The sequence below is a fragment of the Ursus americanus genome, chromosome 2, assembly GCF_024610735.1.
Source record: "Ursus americanus isolate L20-20 chromosome 2, mUrsAme1.1.p, whole genome shotgun sequence".
NCBI classification, from domain to species: Eukaryota; Metazoa; Chordata; class Mammalia; order Carnivora; family Ursidae; genus Ursus; species Ursus americanus.
Genome location: NC_142128.1, coordinates 94450735 through 94475884, shown reverse-complemented (window position 1 = coordinate 94475884; position 25150 = coordinate 94450735). Strand labels below are relative to the sequence as shown.

At 42.5% G+C, this 25150-nt stretch overlaps 1 protein-coding gene across 5 annotated transcripts; it reads left to right on the top strand.

Annotated features, from left to right (window-relative positions):
- The first annotated feature begins 299 nt into the window (after positions 1–299).
- Positions 300–24282, top strand: FMO4 (flavin containing dimethylaniline monoxygenase 4). Of its 5 annotated transcripts, XM_045813817.2 has the most exons (10): positions 301–583; positions 2062–2196; positions 3373–3510; positions 5236–5424; positions 6072–6234; positions 14395–14537; positions 15753–15952; positions 17482–17834; positions 19516–19585; positions 21883–24282. In XM_045813817.2, exons 3-10 carry the CDS (start codon positions 3379–3381, stop codon positions 22301–22303), a joined length of 1671 nt encoding a protein of 556 aa, XP_045669773.1. In that variant the 5' UTR covers positions 301–583; positions 2062–2196; positions 3373–3378; the 3' UTR covers positions 22304–24282. The 5 variants fall into 5 exon arrangements, with proteins under 5 accessions (XP_045669783.1, XP_045669800.1, XP_045669773.1 ...); XM_045813827.2 differs by lacking the exon at positions 3373–3510 and having other exon boundaries at positions 300–583; positions 5216–5424; XM_045813844.2 differs by lacking the exons at positions 6072–6234; positions 14395–14537 and having other exon boundaries at positions 300–583.
- Positions 24283–25150: the final 868 nt, after the last annotated feature.

Sequence of the window (25150 nt, the reverse complement as noted above, 5' to 3'; positions counted from 1 at the left end):
GAGCTCTAGACATGAAAGAGCTTGATGAGGTGACAGTCACTTAAATTACTTTCTCCTTTGGACCGCTCCTATGATGGCTCAAGGGACTAACGATCCAAAGGGGTTTGGCAAGCAGAACGCCTGTTTCAGGAAGGGCCCTGAGGCGGGCGGTGACTTTGGCGCCCTCTAAAGGCTACCGTGAGAAGAGCGGCCGCTTAAAGTGCTTTCCTTGAAGTTTCGCGTTTTGCCGGAACTGTGACGTTTGGGAGGGTGGGGAAAAGGGGCAGAAGTAGTTTATGTTCCTCGAATCCAAAGCCAGTGTTCTAACTCGTCATTTAGCCCTCCCCTGACATCACGGAAGTATCCAGCTCTTGTCCTACAACTTGTTATCCTCAGTGAGTGGGACGCTTTCTGCTGTCACCAGGAAGACTGAAATGGCGAATGGTTTTGTTTCACTCTGAGACCAACTGATCAAAGTCAGCTTTCTTTGTTTTCCTTTTAAAACAAAGAGTTTGACTTTCAAAAAAAATTTTAAGGCAAACATTTTCTTTGTCTCTTTGCTTTGAGAAATAATTTGTCAGAGTATCTGCTCTGTGCCAACAAGGTAAGTGTCCCGGATTATTCTTCTTTGCTGTTGTCCCTCTCTTTTTTTTATTTTTATGGGGAGATGTTTCCAGAAACTGCTTTTGCAGAGGATGAATATTCTCCTTGGTGAGTGCATTCCTTAGGAATGAATGTGATTCTCTTCTTCAGGAACCTCTTCATTAGGATTAAAGTAACAGAATTAAGGAGAAAGAAAGCAAAGGAGTGTTGTAAGGAAACAAAGTTAGGTTGTAGGGAGAAACCATCTGAAAGAAAGGTGTCGGCAGGAATAATAGAATCATGGGACTTTCTATAATTCTCTTCTCACCTCTGATTTCATCTGATGGATGCCAGGCATTGGGAAACATAAGAATCCTCCACAGTTTGGTATTAGGAAATACGGTAACAAAGTAAGGGCATTGTGGGTGATGATAAGAAATAGAAACAGATGAGATTCCAAAGTCAAATCATAATCCATCGCATGATTTGCAAATCACCCAAGTCTCTCCATGTCTCAAAAACGATTACTGCATTTTCTGGCCTGCCAGGTATGAGATGGGGTTTTCACGTTCTTCAAAAGTCCAGTTCAATAGTTTAGGGCTCTTCTCTACCAAGTAACTCATTATAAGCAACGTTTGAGCTACAGAGGACCCTCCATTCATAGAACCTTTTCTAGTTTACAAAGAGCTGACACACACCTTCTGTCCCCCCGCCCTTCCCGCCTGCAGTATCTCTCCTACCTTTTAATTCACACCGATTTTGGTACCAAATACTTGGCATTCAGACATAAAAACAATTCTCTTGGGCTGGAAGGGGAAAGGGGCAAACTACTAGAAACCTCTGTTTTACATATGTGGGAACAATCGCACAGGGAAATAAAGAATTTTGTTTAAATGTATACAGCTGGTTAGAGGCAGAGGGAGAACTAGAACCCACATCTGCCCATTTCCAATTCACTCACCAACTTCCCTCAGTGATTCGAAGCCTGTTTTTTAAATGGGTGCCCTCGCTCAGAAATTCATAATCTGCAAGTGTTCTGTAATTTTAAGAGGCATAAATTCCCAGTTTGTTTTTGCTGCCTGTACAGTCTCTTAAGTTGGTCTGTAAAGGACGAGGTGTTTTCACCCCAGAAAAACGCAGCCCACTCTGCGTCTCTAACTAGGCCTCCAGGCAGAGCTGAACAGCCCGACAGTGCCGTAAACGTCCGTACGCAGAGCACGCTGCTATTACAGGAACGTACCACGTGACACCATGTGCGTCCGCATCTCTCCATATGGCCGCGTCTCCTTGTGGACGGTCTTTATTTTTATCGCTATTATTTAGTCGCTGGGTCTTCATCTGTGGGTCCCCCACACGTGGCTCAGTAACTGCACTTAGAGGTACCCAGGGTGCATCTGTTGAATGAATTAATTTGCTGCCGGTCTGTTCACTGTAGCCCATTTTGCACTTTACCAGTTCAGTTAAGCGACCATTTCTTTTGTGTTATTATTGCAACGACAGAACACAGCTGAGATCTACCAACTTCAGGCTTCTACCTAGTGGCCTGAAAATCCAGTGTTCTTATTGGTGGAGGCCATTTATTTCTGATTAAAAGCTGTCTAGAAGTCTGACTCCTTAACCCAAAGGAAACCACAGGTATGTATGCCTGCTTATTTCCAAACTTGCTTGTTGATTTTTTTTTTTTTTTTTTTTTTGTGAGCTATGTTTCCTAGGGGAAGGAGAGGAAAAGAGGAAGACAGGGAGGTAGGGAATGAACACTGATAAATACTTGGTTCTAGGCACTTTTGTATAAGTAATATCACTTCATTTAAAACTCAGACAATTCTTCAGCATAGCCATTTGCTGGAATTAACTGAGAGGTTAGCCCATCCGTCAGTACAAAAGCTATGTTGATGTTTACAGAAGTTCAAATATGATACCAAGAAAAACTGGTTATAAATCCCTGTGACACTTACTTCCTCCAGTATCTGCTGACAAACGTGGGCATCCCCATTTCCATTAGACTTCATCTAGAATGTCCCATATAACTTTCCTTGGGGACTTTTTTCTGTATTATAGTCAGTCTGTCTTGCTTCTGTGCGAGATTAAGACCCACCCTTAATTCATGGAATATCTTTATTGTATGGCAGGAGATGACCCATGACCAGCTATTCTTCAGGACACTAGATGCTTTGAATAAAAACTAACATTTTTGCTCGCTGTAGTTCCTAGGGCCCAGAGGGAGTAGGTGATAGCAAAGGGCTCTTTTAATACTGAGGGCATCTAGAGTCCCAAGGGACACCTGGCTGGCTCAGTCATGAGTTCAAGCCCCACGCTGGGCATGGAGCCTACTTAAAAATAAAAATAATAACAATAATAATAATAATAAAATATGTTTAAAAATTAAACATAAATAAAGTCTCAAGGGGATCAAGGTCCTACTGTACTAGTTAATAATAAGAACTAAATTTAAGTGAGCCCTGTCTATGCAGAAGACGCACTTCTACAATCCTTCCAACATATCAATCATTTAATTTCATAACAAACATTTAAGATATTATTATTATTATTTCCATTCCCATTGTACTAAATAGAAAATCGAGGCCCAGAGAAGAGAACCAGCTAGCCTGAGGTCCCACTATTAGTAAGTGACGCTAAGATTTAAACCAAACACTCTGATTTCCAGAGTCTGATTTCATTTTTAACCAAAATGTGAATCTGCCTTAGCTCAAAGAGGGTGTGTGCACCACTATAAGAGTTTATAGTTCTAGGACAGGAGGTTCCTTCTGGTCTTGTCATATAAAGCAGCTCAGCCCAGCCTTCCCCCAACAGAGTACCATGGCCAGGCGAGTTGCAGTGATTGGAGCTGGTGTGAGTGGCCTGTCCTCCATCAAGTGCTGCTTGGATGAGGGTCTGGAGCCCATCTGCTTTGAGAGAAGTAACAACTTCGGGGGACTATGGAAGTTTACTGTGCGTAACTTGTACCCTCCCACGTCCATCAGTCGTAATCTGACAGTCTGCTTTGTCCCTGCTCAGGCATGGTGGCTTCAGCCTACCTTGGTGATCACGTATAAAAGCAGCTCACTGCGACATCACAGGCTTGTGTGAGGCATAGTGCTGACAGCGTGCAGGATGCAGTCTGACAGGTGATGAACCTGGAGACTCCGCAGGGCAGGGGCAGGGGCAGTTGGAAGAGGGAAGAAGGAAGAGTTCAGTCTGATACACAAACATTGTATTAGAAGTTACAGTGATTTCTAGACCATGGACTTTCTGAGACAAAGTAACAGTGTCGCATAGGTTAGGCTGAATAGCATTGGTGAATAGGAAGCAGATGACGCTTTTGGAAGGATGGAAGTTGGCATCAGGGAAGGGAGTTCCAGCCCACAGGATTATTCAGGTCTTTGGGAAGCGAATTGGCAGGAGTGATGCAAGAATCCAGACCCTGAAAGGTTGGGGTGGGTGGTTGGGTAGCTTTTACATTATCACAATAAAAAGAGCCGAGGCACTGATCAATCCTTCTAAGGAGTGGAGTGTGCATCCTGGGGGTTATACCTAGGGCTAGGCCAGCTGTTAGGTGACTTGAGCAACAGAAGTAGGGGCTGGAAGTGGCTAGATACCAGTGGCATCTGGCCAGGTTTGGTCCTGGTAACTGGGAGTAGCAGCGGCTTCAGCAGGGACCTAGGGATCTGTCCCATTGGTGGGGTATAAAGTGTCAGACGATAGGAGGTCTAAGTACTGGATGCTTCGGGGGTAAGAGAAAAGCAACGTTCAGCGGGAGCTCATGGTGGAGGAGAGTACTTCAAACTGGTGTGAATGAGGGAAGCCTTCATGGAGAAGGTGGCATATGCCAGTCTTTGATAGATGGCGAAGAAAACAGAATAAGCAAATGCGTGTAAGCAGGTATGGTCACAACCCTAGGATTATAGTGTGCTGGGGGAAAAGTTTCTTCTGTTGTACTGTGACCCTGATCGAGTCAAATGTCGATGTGGAAAGAAAACACAGTGTCTGGTTTGTGTACCTTCTGCTACTGGACCCCACAGTTGATTTGGTTTTCTTCCCTCACTCTAAAGTAATACAGATGAATTTTAGAAAATAATACTGAGTTTAAAAAAAGAAAGAAAGAAAGAAAGAAAATAGGAGCACTGGGGTGGCTCAGTCAGTTAAGCATTTGAGTCTCAATTTCAGCTCAGGTCATGATCCCAAGGGTCCTGGGATTGAACCCCATATTGGGTTCCACCCACCCTACAGTGTCTACTTGAGATTCTCTCTCTCCCTCTGCCCCTCCCCCCACTTGCACATGTGCTCTTTCTCTCTAAAATAAATGAATCTAAAAACAAGAGAAAGAAAAAGAAAATATACTTAGACAATAAATACAAAAATCAGTGAGGAGTTCTGTGAGCAAAGGCAGAAGAAGAAGGAGGGATTGAGGATGGCAAAAAAAGAAGGAAAAAAGAAGCAAGTCAGACCATTAGCCCCATGTTCATGGAATCACTGAATGGCAATGTTAGTCTTGTTAACTTCCGTGTAGTGTGAGAAAGATACTGTGTTTAGTCATTCCAATCCCACCAATGGCTTCTGACAGCTACAGCATGGGGATCCAATGCTAAGTTTTCCTGAAACTCTTTGGAATTACAAGTGGAATCTCTTTTCTTCCTGACTCCCCCACCCCACCAAGGTAACTACGTTTCACCACAGGAAAGTTCTGAAGATGGGATGAACAGGATCTACAGATCATTAGTGACAAATACCTGCAAAGAAATGTCATGTTATAGCGACTTCCCCTTCCAGGAAGATTATCCCAATTTCATGAATCAAGAAAAATTCTGGAACTATCTCCAAGAATTTGCTGAGCACTTTGACCTTCTGAAATACATTCGGTTTAGGGTAAGGCAACTTGGGTTATGGGAGGTTAATGCGTGGGAGCTGCCCATTCAGCAATCTAATGGAAAGGGGATCCTAAGTAAATTTATTCCTGATTTTATCTCTGTATGAAAAAGGCAGATGATAAAGACTCCTCATTTCTCCTATTTCTCATGTTTTACTCAAATAAGTCATTAAGATACTGACTTCCCTGATTCCTCTTCTAAATCCAAATTCTTATTCGGGATGAAATTTAGAATTTTTTTTTTTTTGAGAGGAAAGGAAAAATGAATTTTATTCATGAAAGCTGCTGGGAAGAAATGACTAGGACTCTGAACCACAGAAATTATAATGAGCCAAAGCTTTTCCTACATTTTCCCAATGCACTCGGTATTGTCACTCATCTCCTTCTCACTGGGAATAAGAACTAAATGTTTCTTCCTTCCAATGAAGGCATGCAAATGTTTGGGGTCCTACTCTGTAGGACTGCTCTTGAGACTTTGTACAAGCTACGTAATTTTTTTTATCGGGGAAATAAACCAATATTGACAGACCTCTTGCCCTGAGACGGGCTTGGCCCACGTGAAATAACAGACGTGGTTACCATACCAGCCATTACATGAGGTCCCAAGGTGATTGATAGAAAGTGAGTGTTTGCCTGCCACTTTCAGACCACAGTGTGCAGTATAACGAAACGTCCAGATTTCTCCGAGACTGGTCAGTGGGATGTTGTCACAGAGACAGAGGGGAAGCAGGAACGAGCAGTCTTTGATGCTGTCATGGTCTGCACCGGACATTACCTGAATCCCCGTTTACCTTTGGAGTCCTTTCCTGGTGAGTCATTTCTACCTGAGACCATGTCTGGTTCTCCTAGAGGAAAGTCATTTATTTGTAATTGGAAATAATTCCTAATGATTACAGACAACTCTGTGTTCACCCACAGAAATAATATGTACAAAATAACCGGGAAAGGTATAAAGCACAATGTAGGTATCTTCTTATTTACTTATTAATATAAACATTGCTGTTATTGAAGCTTTATCATGCCTGTCTGATTCAAGTTCAATGATCACATAAGGCTTATGTTTCATAAAAAAAAAATACAAGCTTTTGAATTTTGTCATTGAATTACAGGTCATTTGAATCAGGAGTGATCTGTAATTCAATAACTTAAAGGAAGTGAGAGTATAAAGAAATTTGACAGATTTGTTTTTAAGAAACAGAGCAGCAATTATACATCCAAAGAAATATTTTCATCCTTCAAAACAGTCACCACAATAATAATCCATACATCTCTTATACCAAGGTTATCACCACAAAGGAGTTTTAGAAATTCCTTTTGGAAATGCTTTTGACTCCAATAGCACATTTTTTGAAATGTGCAGTTGGCCTTTGAACATCTCAGGGGTTAGGGATGCTGACCCCTACATAGTCAAAAATCCCCGTATAACTTTTGACTTCCCCAAAAAAACTTAACTACTAAGTATGGCCCTGACTATTGACTGGAAGCCTTATTAATAATATAAACAGTCAATTAACACGTTTTGTATGTTATATGTATATATGTGTGTGTGTGTGTGTATCTGTATATACCATATTCTTACAATCAAGTAAGCTAGAGAAAAGAAAGTGTTATTAAGAAGACCATAGGAAGAGAAAATACATTTACAGTACTGCATGATATTTATTGAGAAAAATCCATGTATAAATGGACCCACATAGTTCAAACCCATTGTGTTCAAGGGGCAGCTATACTCATGATTGGCAGATCTCCATCTTTTGAGATCAAATGAGGATTATTAAAATGTAGTATAGCTACTCTTCTTCTGTCACTTCCAAGTGGCTTTAAAGGCAATTGAGTAAGTGAAGTTTTGAAACTTCATCAAGGAATTGAAAGAACATTTAAGGAAGAGTGTGAAGAATAAAGCTTGCATACCTGGGCCAATTAAAAAAAAAAACAAAATGTAAATCTTCTAAACTTAATCTCAAATTAACAAAATATCCTGCTTTAAACATGTGTTAGGGATCAAGCGAGATTTCAATGCATAATTTTGCAAAGAAGCAATGGTGTAAATGGTGGTTGGGCTTCAGACTTGCAGCGAGCCTGGTGTCACATACACAATGGCACAGTACTAAAGAAATACAGAACCGCCACTTACAACGAAGTTTCTACGGGGAAATGTGTTACAAGTGCCAAACAATTGGCCTTTTTGGAATGTAGTGTCTTGTCAGGTTTTGCTTGGCTTGCCCTTAATTCCAGTTAGACTCTGACTAAAAAATGCTATTGCGAAAGATCAGCCAGCAACTGAGAGGTGAGAGTCCGTGTGGCAGGTTAGTGTGTAATCCAGAGGAGTTGGTTCCAAGGGAAGAGGCTGGGTAAATATAAAATAGGATTGCAAGGTACTTTGGAATCATTTTGAGAGCAAACGTTTCTATATACCTTAATGACCTCCGGGGAAGAAATGATTGCATTAGAAATATTGGTGTGCCCTTCTCTTTTGCCCCAAAACCCAGATTATGGAAAAGGAAGAAATCCACACATAATAGATTTCGAGACTCCTCCTGAGGAGGCCTAAGTTTATGACCAGACTCTAGAAGGATTTGTGACCGGAGGACACCAGGACAGATATCCCAATTTCCTCTGTGTTCCCTGAATGAGGAATCTTAGTGAGTGGACACAGTGGAAAGTTTCCAAGGAATCCTGATCTGCTACAGTTCCCTCGGGCTAATGGCCCTTGGTGATAAGTGACCATTAGCATACTAGTTATGAACAAAGTCCTAAAGTCAGCAGCCTGGACCATGTCCCCGCACTAGTTGCATAATCTTGGGTAAACTTCACCCAACGACTCCGCTTCATAGAGCAGTCATGACAATTCAGTGAGATCATCCCTGTAAAATACTCAGCAGAGAACAGAGCACATAGCGAGCACTCCATCAACGTTAGCTACTACCGCTGTGACTCATGACCTCCTGGGAACTAGTCGGAACCTCCTGAGAATTGTTCAGGACAAGCCGCTTCCTAAGACACACGTGATTCCCCCAGACTAAGAAATACTCATCCCTCTGTTATAACTCCCGCCTCGGCAGCCATTCCACCTCAGACTGCGAGCTCCTCCTGTATCCCAGGCGGGTAACACAGACACCAGTTCTGCATTCCTCTCCCACACACAGAAGTTGTGTAAGAGTGACTCTCCAACCGCATATCAGTTCTGGTCATTAGTTATAGATGAGTGATGGGAATGCCTAGTTATGTTTGATCAATCATTAATAAATGTCTTTAAGCTTTGTGAGCATTGTAAATGGAATTCAAGTGCTTGGTCTTCCTTCCCCTAAGATAGTTGCTGTGCATTTCCTGACACATAACAGTAGGGCGGAAAGTGTACGATGAACAAACCACAGCAGCAAAGTGTTCCAGAGATATTTAGTGACAAGGCAAACTAAGTCCCATGCCCCTCGACAGACCCTGAGAGTGTCACTGTATAAGACAACAGTGCAATAACTGAAGGTTATAAGGATGACCTGGAATTACCAGTATGTTCTACTTTTAGGACATAAAATATATAATACCCTTCAGAAAGACTTCTGTAAAAAAAATAAATAAATAAGATCTTGATGTTTCTGTGCTAAATTCCTCAGTTGTGTGAAAACTCTCCCCTGAATGTTGCATTTCCTTGGCGTCAAATGATGCATTTATTATATGGCATTAGACTTCCCCAAAGTGAGGGGATGGCGCTCCAGAAGTGCTCAGTAGTCCCCAGTTCTCCACTCCCTGCCCCCATCCCCACACACGGATGTGAGATAGAAAAAGCAAAATACAGTAAAAACGAAAGCTGAACCTTGAAGTAATGTAACGTGACAATAGTATGTGTTTAATATATGCTTATTGAATGAAATCAGTTACCCAACAGTCTTTTATGAAAACAGCCTGAAAGAAAGGAACTAGTGTAATGATGGATGAAGGCTATGACCACAGCACAGTGTCTCCCAACCACCGCCGAGACCTGAAGGGCTTATTTTAAAAGCAAGTTAATGTGGCATTTACAGAGTAAGAACCTCCAAAAGTGGGACCCTGGAATCCTAATGTTTAACAGACTCCCCCACCAATGTGATTCTCTTAGGAAAGCCTAAGAGTCATTTCCATAATCTGAGTAGAGGCAGCCTAGGGTTACCGTTTCGAATTGTGCCTCTGACTTTTATTGGCACCTGGGCAAATCACGTGTCCTAAGCCCCTCTTTCTCCACCTGTAAATCGAAGTACTCATAGCACCTTCTTCGTAGGGTTACTTTCGGATGAAATCAGCTGCTAGCCATGGAGTGCCCAGCATGGGACCTAGAACAAAGTGCTCAGTGGAACTTAGCTATGGGGGTTGGTATGAAAGAATTCTGCCCGCCCTTTTGAGGAAAAAGAAATGGAAAAAAAATTACTGGTACCAAATTAAATATCATTACTTGCTATTTCCAGGGCAAACTCAATCACTTAAGTCATTTGAGGGAGAAAAATAACTTGAAAGGTAGCACAAATGGGAGTCATAAAACCAGAATTTAAATCCTGTCTCTAGCACTTACACAAATCTCTGGCACTAAACAAATCACTTACCCTTTCTAAGCACTAATGGATTCACCTGTAAGACAAGGATGAATAATAACTCCCACCTCCAGGAGGATTGCTACAAATCTGACTTGAGAGAATAACTGCGGAGGCACCTGGCTGAGCACAATCCATTAAGATTTTTTTGTAAAAGGTAACTTCCTGCTACACTGTAGCGTGAATTCATTTCTTTGAGTAACAACAATGCAATTTACCGTGCATGAATGACGACAGAATGATACCGGAAGAGAGACGGGAGGGTAATGGAGCATACCATGGACGTTAAAGTCCCAGATATTGCATCAGAGTACTTGCGTTTAAATTCCCAGCTCTCAGGGTGCCTGGCTGGCTCAGTCAGTGGAGTGTCAACTCTTGATCTCAGGGTCATGAGTTCAAGCCCCACGTTGCGTGTGGGACCTACTTAAAAATAAATAAATAAAATAAATAAGTTCCCAGCTCTCTATTCATTGACAAGTCACAAAAATCACATAATCCCTACAAATCTCAGTTTCCACATATTAAAATATGAGTAAAAATAGTATAGACTTCAAAGGGTTATTGTGAGAAAAATCCATGCACTCTATAAACATTATTAGAACTGCAATACAAAATGTCCCTTGGAACTATTAAGGATTCCCTGCCCTCAATTTATTCTGAGGGAAAAGATTATCATCTCTTTCTTTCTAAAACAACCCCACTCCATTCAGATGAAGCATTAAATTAAAGTTCCATCTGCCGGAGTTTAGAAGTTATTAACAATGTTAAAGTTTGTTGTTGTGGTTTAGAAAAAGAAGGATGTACATACATGTGTCCTAGCTGCCGTTGCCTTTTTTTCTGGGGGGAAAAAAAAAACTATACCTGGGGCATCTGGGTGGCTCAGTCAGTTAAGCGTCTGCCTTCGGCTCAGGTCATGATCCCGGAGACCCAGGATCGAGTCCCACATTGGACTCCCTGCTCGGTGGGGAGTCTGTTTCTTCCTATGCCCCTCACCCCACTCTTATGCTGTGTCTCACTCTCTCACTCTCTCTCAAATAAATAAAATCTTAAAAAAAAAAAAAAAAAAAAAAAACTATGGGTAAATTGTCAAAAAAAAAAAAAAAAGACCCCCACTCTTCATATATGTATGCTGAAATGCACAGCTCTGTTCTGTAAGGGAGAAAAGACTTTCCCTCCACCCTCCTCAGTTTGATAGGCAGATTAACAGGGAGAAAGGTATACAGATTTATTCATTTTTAATACTAATGCGGGAGCATCATATGAAAATAATACCAAAAACTGTGAGATTTGAGAGTTTATATACCATCTTAATAGGGAAAGGGGAGAGGGTGTAGGCAATCCAGGAGAGCAGATATTTCTAGAAAGATGAATGGGCTCTTAGAAGAGTAGAGGGAGATATGATCATCCGTGGCAAAGTTCGTCTGGGTATAGACTTCTACTGTCCTCTCCTGTGATAGAAGAGCCAATCTTCCCTGGTTGATGAAACTGCCAGGAAGGAGATTTATGACCAAGAGTTCCTTTTGGAGGATCTGCCCTTAGGCGGATGAGGGGAGCTCAGAGAAGGCCTCGCCCTGCCTTTGCTGTTTTTCAAGAGCCTTCACCTGAGAAAATAATCAGTATATCAAAGCGGCACATTATGGGTGGCATGTCCTGAACACCTTCAGTGGTAAAGTAAATATTTCAAACATGACAGCAATCCAAAAAAATAACGTCAGGTAGCCATATAATTTCCTCGAGGAAATGGCAAGGCATTGGAAGACAAAGCCCTGGCCAAAATCTGAACAGTTGGGGAATAAATACAATAGTTTCTGTCAATCTTTACTTAGACCAGAGTGCAGGAGAGCAACAGCTGTTTGGGTAATGATTTCAAATGCTGCCAAAGCCCCTCTGACATCTGGCTAAGGTTTACTGTTTTTAAGATACCTTTGCTGGTGGGACGACTGGGTGGCTCTGTCGGTTAAGCATCTGCCTTCAACTCAGGTCATGATCTTGGGGTCCCGGGATCGAGTTCCACATCAGGCTCCTTGCTCAGCGGGGAGCCTACTTCTCCCTCTGCCTCTCCCCCCGACTTGTGCTCTCTCTCTGACAAATAAATAAAAATTTTTAAAAGTAAAGTATTTAAAAGATTCTCCAAAAAAAAAAAAAAATGCCTTTTCTGCTTTTCACTAATTACCATGTCTCTTTCACAAGTAGTTTTAAGACTAACGTTGAACAATGTTTTACTCAAAAAAAAAAAAGCCTTTTCTGCTTTTCACTAATCACCATGGATCTTTCATAAATAGTTTTAAGACTAATGTTGAACTGGGGACGAAAAACTTGCTACCAGGGCAGCCAGCACCCCTTCCAGGCAGTTGCAGCCACAGCCTGTCAAGCTGGGGTCAAACACCAGGCCCCCTGCTTCATAGACTCCAAGGAGCAAGGTCTCACAGTGGTCCCCTTGCAGCCCCTCAAACCTGCCTCCGTGTCCAGGGGACAGAAAACGTCACAGCACTTTAAGTCCTTTCCTGAAATTCTCCAGTTTCTAACTCCTGGCCACTTCCAACGCCAATCCCCCAAAAGTGAGTGAGGGGCAAGTGATCCCAAAACGGGTCTGCATACGTATTCTTTGCAAATTCTGCACAGGGTGTTTAACACGTCCCTTGGAACATGGCCAGCATTGTATTCAGTTTCCAGCTCTGGGAGCCTTAGGAGGCAAAGAATCCAATTAAAATATTGTGTTACACATATTACCTATGTAATAAATGTTACGTAAATGAATCAATCACTGTATGGTAGGGGAATGATATATCCTGGGAGACCGTTTCATCTTTTTATTGTTTAGATTTATTTCCATTTTAATTTTTTTCTTAAGATTTTATGTATTTGTCAGAGAGAGAGAGAGCACAAGCAGGGGGAGCAGCAGGTAGAGGGAGAAGCAGACTCCCCACTGAGCAGGGAGCCCCATGCGGGGCTCGATCCCAGGACCCTGGGATCATGACCTGAGCCGAAGGCAGACGCTTCACCTACTGAGCCACCCAGGTGACCCTATTTCTATTTATTTTAGAGGGAGAGTGTGGGTAGGGGCAGAGGGCTGGGGAGAGAGAGTCTTAGACTCCCCACCGAATAAAGCCCGATGCGGGCCTCAATCTCACGACCCTGAGACCACGACCTGCACCGAAACCAAGAGTTGGACGCTTAACCACCTGCACCACCCAGGTGCCCCTAGTTTCATCTTTTTATTTTAAAATCTCAGAATACTTGAAGTACTGGGGTGAAAGGCTGAAAAACGCCCTGAACTGCTGAGCTTCCCTTTCAGATTCATCGTCAGAGCTTCATCTCACCCACCTGTGGGTCTGGCGGTCACTGTCCCTACCACCCTTGTTCCCTCTGCCGCCTCATAATTTGCATGGCTGCAGCCACCACTGGAAACACCTCGACTTCCTCTGTTATTACCCATCTTCATTTATATGAATCCATGGTTTATGTGTTTTATAGATGCCAAGGAGATAGTCACCAAAAATAAATCAAGAGTAGAAATGTTTGAGAGCCCTTCTTATATACATAAGTAGTACCATTATACTGATACTTCTTTTTTTTTTTTAAGATTTTATTTATTTATTCGACAGAGATAGAGACAGCCAGCGAGAGAGGGAACACAAGCAGGGGGAGTGGGAGAGGAAGAAGCAGGCTCACAGCAGAAGAGCCCGATGTGGGGCTCGATCCCAGAACTCCGGGATCACGCCCTGAGCCGAAGGCAGATGCTTAACCGCTGTGCCACCCAGGCGCCCCTATACTGATACTTCTATTAACAGAGTGTTAGGAACTTGAAAGATCAGTCAGTAACACAAATATAAATATAAATAATTTAAGAATAGAGTATAAATAAGCATACAGTATAATAAAGCATTAACATATAATAAAGAATAAAGTAAAATAAGCAAGCCTAAGCCACAAAAATAATTGCTTTATGTACAAGAGGACTTGCCACAAAATTTCTTTATGGAAAATTGTAGTTGAACTAAAATTCAATTTGTAAATATGTTATATACACAAAGCATATTCTTATAGGCTATATCTGTTAGGTAAAATAGTCTACTTCTTGCTTGTGATGTTCAGGGTCATGCATGAGATGTTGCTTATTGTCTGCAGTGAGCTTGATTCCCCCAAGGAATTGCTTTCGAGGGGAGCACTCATAGGAATACAAATTCTCCTGGACTTGTCAGTCTCCTGCAGGCTGTACTAAACCTATCTGGGCTCACAGAATCCAGTGGAGAGGGAGATGGTATGCTGTTTCTACTTCCTGCATTTAGCAGCAGGAGCCAAAGGCTGACGCATTTCTGGAACTTTCCTTTTCCTACAGACCCAATGCCTGCGTCCTGGGGAATTATAACTTTAGATACTTCTGATTTTCTGATCCCTCCTTCCCCTCAGGTATTCATAAGTTTAAAGGCCAGATCCTGCACAGTCAGGAGTATAGGGGCCCAGAAGGCTTTCAAGGCAAACGCGTGTTAGTGATCGGTCTTGGGAACACGGCAGGGGACGTGGCAGTGGAGCTGAGTCGAACGGCAGCTCAGGTACAGCTGGGTGAACCCACACCCTCACCCCCTCATCGTTTCTGGTGGCTGGAGAGAGGTATACATGATTATAAAACACAGCGGCCAGTTGCTAAATCATGTGGACACAGCATGAGTGAAAACAGCCCACACGTGATAGGATTGAACCATCTCCAGGATGGGTCTAGGCAATTGTATGGATGTCAGACCACTAGGCATTTTTCAGAGGTACTGTTCCAGAAACAAGACCAAATGGACACATGATTCCACCCGGCCAGTTATCTTTCTTCTACACTATCCCTTTGCAGCTCTGGTGAAACCCCCATGTAAAGATAGAAAAGGGAAGTTGTTTTCTGAACATATCTGTTTTAAAATAAAAGCAACCTTTACTTTGTCCATGAAGTATACATAATGATTTTAGAAAGTCCAAGCATAGATTCACAAATTAGAAATCTGTTCCACTTTAACATAAGTTATAGGACAATGATTCGATTTGGAAAGAATAGATTTTTATTTAACTCAGTTAAAATTGCTTTCTCAAAACATCACATTACGTTCCATATTATTTAGATTTAAAAAACTGCCAGATGAATGTGCCTATCTACTAGTCCTATAATTTTTATAGTGAATGTGATAAAAACACTTAACAGATATATAGATCACATAGAAGTGGTTTACAAAAACAATGGCAGCAACAGAAACAGTCATTTATGGATCTATGTACAAATTTACCAGTTAAGAACAGATGTCATGAATGAAATCTTGCTATTTGCAACAACATGGATGGAGCTAGAGAGTATTATGCTAAGCAAAATGAGTCAGTCAGGAAAAGACAAATACCATATGATTTCACTCATATGTGGAATTTAAGAAACAAAACAAACAAGCAAAGGGGGAAAAATAAGAGAGAGAAAGAGAGACAAATCAAGAAACAGACTCTTAACTATAAAGAACAAATTGATGGTTCCCAGAGGGGAGGGGAGTTTGGTGGGGGATGGGTGAAATAGCTGATAGGGATCAAGGAGTGCACCTGTTGTGATGAGCACCAGGTGTTGCATGGAAGTGTTGAATCACCATATTGTACACCTGACACTAACATAACACTGTATGTTAACTAACTGGAATTAAAATACGAAACTTAAAAAAAAAGGACAGATGTTATAAGAACATTTGAAACATACCAAGGAAAAATACTACAAAATGATGTACATATATTTATCCTCCCTTACTTTTTAGGTACTTCTCAGTACCAGAACTGGTGCCTGGGTTCTCTGCCGCTCTTCAGATGGGGGCTACCCGTTTAATATGGTGATTACAAGAAGATGCGTTAATTTTATTGCGCAAGTTCTGCCCTCGTGTGTGCTAAACCGGATTCAAGAGAGGCAATTGAATAAAAGATTTAACCATGAGAATTATGGATTAAGTATTACAAAGGGGTACTTAAATTTTTTTATTTAATGGGAAAATTATTTTTTCATTCTACTTTATTCAGAACTCAAAATCTTCCATAATTACTATGCTGCCTTTGTTTATTCTGTTCTGAGCTTCACTCTTTAATTAAGACAATCTCCATCAGGTACCACAGCAGTTCTTGAAATGGGAATATTCTCTCTTTGGTAACAAAAGTAGTAATTCATTAAGCTAGAAGAAAATGAAGGATAAAAACTTTTCATTTCGAGCTTGAAAATCAGGAAATTAAAATTGGTTCTGAGGAATCTTGGAATGGCTGCCATCTACAAATGGAGTATTTGCAGCATCATGAGTACAGATGGCCAGTTAATTTTTAATAAATGTCGTCTCTGGCTGAATGATTTGCAGATGCATTTCCAACAGGAATTCCTAGAATTACATATTTTAATATACATCTGTATAAAGTTGAACATGGCAAGAGAAAGAAAACCTTTGGGGGTGCCTGGGTGGCTCAGTCGTTAAGGGTCTGCCTTCGGCTCGGGGCGTGATCCTGGCGTTATGGGATCGAGCCCCACATCAGGCTCTTCCACTGGGAGCCTGCTTCTTCCTCTCCCACTCCCCCTGCTTGTGTTCCCTCTCTCTCTGGCTGTCTCTCTCTCTGTCAAATAAATAAATAAAATCTTTTTAAAAAATAAATAAAAATTAAAAAAAAAAAAGAAAACCTTTGAAATGAATGTAAGGTCATTAAATGTGACTTTTATTTTTAGCTTGACCCAAATATTTTTCTTTGGTAAGACAGCTCTCAACTTATAAAGAAAATTAATGGCAGTGCATGAGTTGATATGTCAATTTTTTTTTTTTTAGAGAGAGAGTGAGAAAGAGTGTGCGTGCACATGCATGAGCGGGGGAGGGGGCGCCGAGGGAGAGGGAGAGAATCTCCAGCAGGCTCAACCCCCAGCACAGAGCTCCGTGTGGGGTTGATCCCATGACCCTGAGATCATGACCTGAGCCAGAATCAAGAGTGGGTCGCTTAACCAACTGAGCCACCCAGGTGCCCTGATATGTCAATTTTACAAAGACATTAGGTCTGCTGTGATTAGATAGAATGATGTTCATAATGAAAATATTTATCAGCATAAATCGATTCAGATTTTTTTTATTTTTATCCAAAAAGTTTCTTGGTAACTTCTTTGCCTAATGTCAATCCTTTGAGGCCTAGGTGAGGTGAGACCCAAAACTGATTATTAAATGGATTGTTGCCACTTGATTCTGACACTTCAAGAAAAGCATTGCTCCAGAAATTGATTTCAAGAGAGAGAACTTGAAACCCCAAGCAGGAAAGAATAGGTTTAAATGTCCACATGCCTTCTACTGGAAGTAGGAGAACAAAACGTGTTATTGCAACAGTAAGTTGGATGGGCAACTTTGAACTAAACATTGGTCAATTCACTCCCTTGCCTTGGCAGATAGTTTCCTTGAATTGACCAAATAAAGAGTTCACTCACGTGTCTCACAGATATAACTACGATGAATAATTTTCTCTTCTGTGTCAAAGGAAAAAATCAAAATTCGTTGTGAATGACGAACTGCCAACCTGTATCCTCTGTGGGACAATCACCATGAAAACCAGCGTGAAGGAGTTTACAGAAACCTCTGCTCTCTTTGAAGATGGAACAGTGGGAGAAAACATCGATATTGTGATCTTCGCTACAGGATACACATTTTCTTTTCCCTTTTTCGAAGAACCTTTTAAAAGCCTTTGTACAAAGAAGATATTCCTGTACAAGCGGGTCTTTCCTTCAAACCTAGAGAGAGCAACACTAGCTGTCATTGGCTTCATCGGCCTTAAAGGGTCCATCCTAGCGGCCACGGAGCTCCAAGCACGCTGGGCCACAAGAGTATTCAAAGGTACTTGACTCTGTTTAAAGCCCTACCTGATCAACTGAGTCTTCAAATGAGTGCCTTGCGATTTAGCCCAAATGGAACAGATATGAGCTAAAGTAACATAAAATATCAAAAGAGTGTAATGGATACTTAACTTCATATATGGGTAATATTATCATGGGTGTGCTTACATCACTAACGTGACAGAGTGGGGAAAAGATTTTGATTCTGTGAATGGAATAAATTTGGACAAGGTATAATCACATTTCTCAGATTAACTGAAATTATTGAAGCTTCAGGATCCTCTGCTGTTCTACTCTAGTCTAGTTTAGTTTACTTCTAAATCTTATCATTTATTTCTAGAAGTAGAATTTTGTACCGCTTCCAAAGAAAGTTATTGGATTAATGCCCACTGTGGACAAAGTTGAGTTCTGGGGAGATGGTAACCTTTGAGAAATGCCTATAAAAAGTTTTTTAGGCACTGGACACCAAACTGTCCGTTTTCACTATGAGAGCCCAAGTGATGGAGTCGGGGTCCCGTCCCAACTCTAAAACTCATTAGCTTTGTGAGGACCTCTCTGAATCTCACCCCTTCATCTGTAGAAAGGGGGAAATAAAACCTCTTTCACAAGGATTTTGTAAGATGAATGTCTGCCACACAGCACGGTGCTTGGCACACCGTGAAGGCTATTAATTGACAGCTGTCATTCTTCTCTTGCTGTTATTATCATATCTCGTTAAAGTAGGGCAAGTTCTAGATTAGTAAGCATTTTAAAGAATTGCACTGGCATGATTTTTTAAATATAAACAGCAATCACAGTTGAGCCAACCAGCTGTCCTTTAGCGGAAGTGTGTCCTTAATGGATAAAAACAATCACCAATAATTTATAAATAAGATATAATGCGGATAGGAGTGGCGACTGCTATCACACTGTACAAATGTAATAGACATCGAATTCCACACACTTCCATTAAGTGATCACAAATGTTTACTTCTTTAAAGCCTATTAAAGTGCTTTCACAGCATTATCTGATTATATTAAAACCACAAAAGACTCTTAAGTACCCGGTGGGTTTTTTTAAGTGTTTTATAATGAGCTCAGAAATGCTTATCAGAATGATAGAGCTGACAACATGAAACCCGATTAGATCACAGCCCAGGAGTCATTACATGCTTCTCCAGAGAGCCTCCGGGGGCAATCCGGGAACTACCAAGTACCGTCTAGCCCGCTTTTTACAGGATGAAGTGACGCTGGTGACAAGTACCCTACAGAACTAAGTCAGCCCTAGCTCAGGTACATAGTAACCGCACCCCCTGGGGTCAGCACGTGGCTCCTAGCCAGAAGAGCGGAGCCCACGCTCTGAGACTGTGTAGGTGAGAGGCTGAGACTGAGGCCACCCTCAGCACCACTCAAGCAGTCAGAGCCTCTGTGAGGCCGAGACCCCCAGGCACTTCATGCTTGAGGCTCCTGGTGTGACGAAAGCGAAGACATGTCGAAACAGGGTTAGAAAAATGAGGTCATTGTTAGTATTTCCATTTAACCGACGAATGTCTTTCACACACACATACAAACGGGTATACAAACCATATAATACAAATAATATTATATATGAATATATGCGATGCGGGGCCAGAAATGAGGCGGAGGAGAGCGCAAAGGAAAAGGCACATGCGATGTTAATGTGTTTCCAATTCTTCTCACAGGACTCTGTCAGATACCTCCATCCCAAAAACTGATGGCCGAGGCTACTAAAAAGGAGCAACTTATCAAAAGGTATGACGTGCATGACCTACAGCTTGTTCTGGGAAAACCTACCAATACGTTTCCTTACAGACACACGCACGCACGCACACGCCCACAGACACGCATGCGCACGCCCACACACGTGCGCGCCCACACACTCTCACTCACACACACACACACACACACACACACACACGCACACATTCTCAATAAGAGCCATTCCTAGGGAAGCGCTGTGGCAGGTTGGCTATAACTGCACTAAAGTCAGAAGAATATGTTTTTAATCTTAACTCTTCCACCAGCTAGATTTGTGGCCTTAGATGTGTCAGTGGGGGCACCAACCCCAACACCCCAGCAGAACACAAAGCCTGCCAGCAGATGGCAGTCGTGGGTTCCCTTGGCCCCCCGGAACTCCACTATGTCTGTGTTCTCCTCCTACGGCTCAGGCTGCTCTTTCCCTGCATTGGCTGGTGCACCTCTTCCTCGCTCCTAAAAATTGGTGAACCCGGACGTTAATCACTCAGACCTCTTCACACGTCTGTTAAACACTCACTCCTAGGTGGCCTCATTCAGGCCTGTGGCATTAAATGCCATCATGGAGTCATGGTTCCCATATCTCTCCCCAGAATTGCAACTCCTAATCCAAGTCCCTCCAGGTATCTCCACTTAGGTACCACTTGGGTATCTCAAATTGAATATGTCTAAAAACGAACTCTCAACCTCCATCACCAGCACACCCATCTTGCACATGGGCTGCTGTGCGACTTCTCCCCTTCCTCGTCACTGGCTACTCATTCCAATTGGTCCATCAAAAACCCTAGAATGATCCTTTTCTCCTCTTTTTCTCTCAGACCCCATGTCAGCAAATACTGTCAGCGCCCATCTTCAAACAAATCCAGAATCCAGACCCTTCCAGCTACTCCCCCAGCCACCCCAGACCAGGCCACTGTCATCTCTCACCAGGACACTTGCTGGCACCCCCTGCTCTGGTCTCCCTGCTTCCAGTCAGATCTGGACACCGCAGCAGGACTGAGCAACAGCACATTGCTCTTCTGTTCAAAACCCTCTGATTGCTTCCCATTTCACTCCCAGAAACTTCCCTGCAGCTCTGCATCCCTCCAGAGCAATCAGCTAGCTCTGTGCCCTCACTGCCTCCTGTCCTCCCACTTCACCCACACTGCTCCAGTCACTCCAGCCTCCTCCCCGGTCCACAAACATGCCAACCACAGCCCCTCAGAACCTCTGCACTTACTATTCCTTCTGCCTGGAATGTTCTCCCCACCAGATATCTACAGGCTCAGTCTGTCAAATATCACCTCATGAGAAAGAAACCTTCTCTGACAACACTATATAAATATGGCCGCCCAGCCAGTCCCTTCATTGCATCTTCCCCCTACCTGCCTTAATATTTCTTAATAATACCTATTACCACCTGGTTTATTACATATCTATTTGCCTGGGGGAGTTAATATTTTTTAAGATTTTATTTATTTATTTGAGGGAGAGTGAGTGAGCAAGTGAGAGAGAGAACAAGCACGGTGAGGAGCAGAGGGAGAGGGAGAAGCAGACTCCCTGCTGAGCAGGGAGCCCTACTCAGGACTCGATCCCAAGACCCTGGGATGATAACCTGAGTCAAAGGCAGACACTTAACCGAGTGAGTCACCAGGAGCCCCCGATTGGGGTTTTTTAATAGCCTGTTAATTTCCTCACTAGAATGGAAGTTTCTTGACAACAGGCCTTTGTTTTATTCACTGCTAGACCCCTAGCACCTAGGATGATGCCTGTCACGTGATGGACACTTAATATTTATTTATTGAAAGAATGAATGAATAAATGAGTGAATGAATGACATAGGGACATTACAAAAGTTTTCTAACAGCAGAAATATGTAGGAATAAAGCTTTCATATACACTATACTCATATCTGTGTCATGTTCAGTGCCGGTACACCACGAATGGCCCTCTCAACTCACAATTACCATCAATAAAAATAATTTAGGTGGCCATATATGTGATGCTTTCTGATCATGTTCATTCATTCAACTGTTGTATTTGGACTCACCAGATTTTTACCCTCATATCAAAATCAATAACCTAAACCATTATCTAGAGCTCCTCTTCCAATTGCCTCCTTTTACCATTCCCTTTAACAAAATTAATTACCCTCACGAATACCCTTTGTAGATAAACTCCTCTCATTTCTTTCTTTGCAATGTAGAAAAACATTCCCAAACATGGTTTGACCCAGATGAAAAGAAACAAAATGGTGGGAGGAGGGATGACTTATAACTTGAAAATGAAAAACAATCCATCCTTCTTCCTCTCAGGGGTGTGATGAAAGACACCAGTGAAGACAAACTTGAGTTCATTCTGTACCTGGATGACATTGCTGCTTGCATAGGCGCAAAGCCCAGTGTCCCCTCTCTGTTCCTCAAGGATCCCAGACTAGCTTGGGAAGTTTTCTTTGGACCATGTACTCCTTACCAGTATCGCCTCGTGGGCCCTGGAAAATGGGATGGAGCCAGGAACGCCATCCTGACCCAGTGGGACAGGACACTGAAACCCTTAAAAACTCGAACCGTTCCTAATTCCACCAAGCCTGCCTCCATGTCACATTATTTAAAAGTTTGGGGGGCACCTATCCTCCTTGCCTCTCTTCTACTGATCTGTAAATCTTCACTTTTTTTGAAATCAGTGCGAGATAATCTGCAGAATAGAATTTCCCCTTATCTAATAAGTATTTGGTGAGGACGAATCTGATTAATTACAAGAGTTGTCCCTAACCACATTAATTCTATCTCCAAATATTTTGTGCATCCTTCCTCTCCTCTCCGTCTTAACTGCTCTCATCCAAGCTCAGGTCCAGTGATCTCTTATCTGAATTACTCTATTGTCTTCCTCTCTGGTCTCAGTGCCTCCTTTCTTGACTCCTTTTCCAATCCATATTCTACTCTGCTACCTAAGCAACTATTCTAAAATGAAAATATTGTCACTGTTTCCATCAAGATCTTGGTAGGAATAAGATGACACTCAAATTAGGTAATTTGTGGACATTTTAATATGGAGATTATTACAAAAGTTTTGGGCAGAGTGTAGGGAAATCATAGGGATAATAAAATACTCCCAGACTAGTAGCAGTGAGGTATTTTTACCATCCTCAGCCTAATGAGGCAAGAGGAGAAAACAATTATGAATGAGAAAGAGAGGCTTCTTTGTGGAGAGGGCCTCCTCTAGAGAGTTATGACCTTCACCTGACAGATGAAGGCAGTCTGTGGTGACCCCAAAGGTACAGAGCTTGGGAATAAATTCTCTAACTTTATTTTCTTCCCTCCCTCTCATCCCCTGCCCATGCTCCCCAGTGGCCTAACCCAACCATAAACTCAAAGGGCAAGGTTGCCGACTGATAGATTGAATCGTGTCTCTGAAAGAGATATATTCAAGTCCTAACCCCAGGTACCTATACCTTATTTGGAAATAGGATCTTTGCAAAGGTAATCAACTTAAGATGAGCTCATACTGGAGCAGGGGGAGCTAGATCCCATATAACTGGTGTCCTTATAAAAGGAGAAGATACATAGAGACGCGGTAGAAAATGCCCTGTGAAGACAGGCAGAGGTTGGAGTGAGGCACCTACGAGGATCGCCCAGCAAACACTGGCCGCTAGGAGAGAGGCATGGACACATTCTCCCTCAGCAACTCCGGAGGGAACCAACCCTGCTGACACCTGGATTCCAGACTTCCAGCCTCCAAAACTGTGAACAAATAACCCACTTGGTTTGTGACACTTCGTTATGGCAATCCTAGGAAGCGAACACACGGACTGATGTCATCCATGGAGGTCAGCCTCCGAAAGTACAGACAGAGCAAAGACGATGGAGAGCATATATGGAAAGGCAGGCAAAAAGGATCCAGGGCAGACATGTTGCTTTCCAGTTTAAAATCTTTGAAAATGTCTCCTTTGATCAGAGATAATGGTCCAAATTCCTTAGCCTGGAAAAGGAGATCCTTCGTTGTCTGAGCCCATTTGCCCGATTACCAGAATCCCGTCCTGCAGCTTCCCCCAACCCCACTTCAAACCTACCAGCCAACACTACCAACCTCTGAACTGCGCCATGTTTCCTTCACTTTGGGGCAAGCCCAGCTCCAACTGTCTTTCAAGAGAGAGCTCGATTATCTCCCTCTGTGAAGTGTTCCCTGAATCCTCAAAGCAGAGCTGACCCCCACTTTGTAATGACTGAGCCTCGTGCACTGCTTTGTCGTTGCCCTTTTCTCACTGTAGCGCACAGTTGACCCTCGAACGTCACGGTTTGAACGCAATGGGTCTACTTACGTGTGGATTTTTTTCTCAATAACTACAGTAGAGTCCCATAAATGTATTTTCTCTTCCAAACGATTTCCCTAATAACATTTTCTTTTCTCTAGCTGACTTTATTGTAAGAATACAGTCTATCGTACAAATAACACACAAAATATGTGTTAATTGACTATGTTATCAGTAAGGCTCCCGGTCAACAGGTTATCAGTATAACAATACTGTTACGTTTGAGGGGAGTCAGAAGTTATTCAGATTTTTGACTATACAGGGGTGCATTGTTTAAGGATCAACTGTAATATTCTTTTTGAATCTGCCTCCTAACGAATGGTGAATTACCGAGAGGAGCCATATCTTGTTCAGCTAAAACACTGCCTGATGCAAAGTACTGCTAAATAAACGATTGCTGATTTAACAGTGGCCTCCCCAGCTGACATTTGTTGTCTGTGCTCTTCTACCCACATTCTTTCTCCTGCCAACATGATAAATTTCCTCAGATCACCTCAGCCATGCAAATGAACAAGGACAGTCCACCAACGGCAAGAAACCTGTATGGCAATTGGTGTAAATATAACTGCTGTAACTGGGAGCCATGTGTACTGGTTGAAAGCACTAACTCTAGAATTTGACCTGGATTATAATCCCAGTTCTGCACTAGCTATGAGGGCTTGGCCAAGTGACTCTCTGAGCCTCAGTGTCTTCATCCGGAAAATGAGGAGAAAGTGCACAGTGAGACAATATAGGGTGTTAGATACACAGTAATTTGACTATTAATAGCTGAAGAGTCTGAGGACATTTTCAGTTTCTGAATTAAAGGATTTGAAACCTGTTGCCTAGCTGTTTTCCCTCTTGCCTCATGGGAAAGCATGGCCTTGGGGAGAATTTGGGGAGAATAACAAGTTCTGCTGGCTTTCTGGTGAGAGCACACCTGCCTACAGAAAGTGCGTGTTCCTCCTGAGCCTGAGGTTCGGTTAGCAGACCTGTATGTCCTAGCTTAACCTCCATCCGTAATGAAATGAGTATTTTTGACTCCATCTTCACTCTCTGTTTTATTTTATAAGTTGTCCAGAACCCAGGGGGAGAATATAGCTGCTACTCAGGGGTGGGGACTCTGAGACCCCAGCGCTGTCCCCTAGCAAACTCTACGTCCCACTTCTGGCTTTTCTTTTGGAGTTACATGCTCTGCTGGTACACCATCAACATGCCAAATAAAAACCCCTCTACTATCACATTCCTCCCTTTTATTCCTTGGCTTGCTGTCTTACCAGCTTCCCACCTCAAAG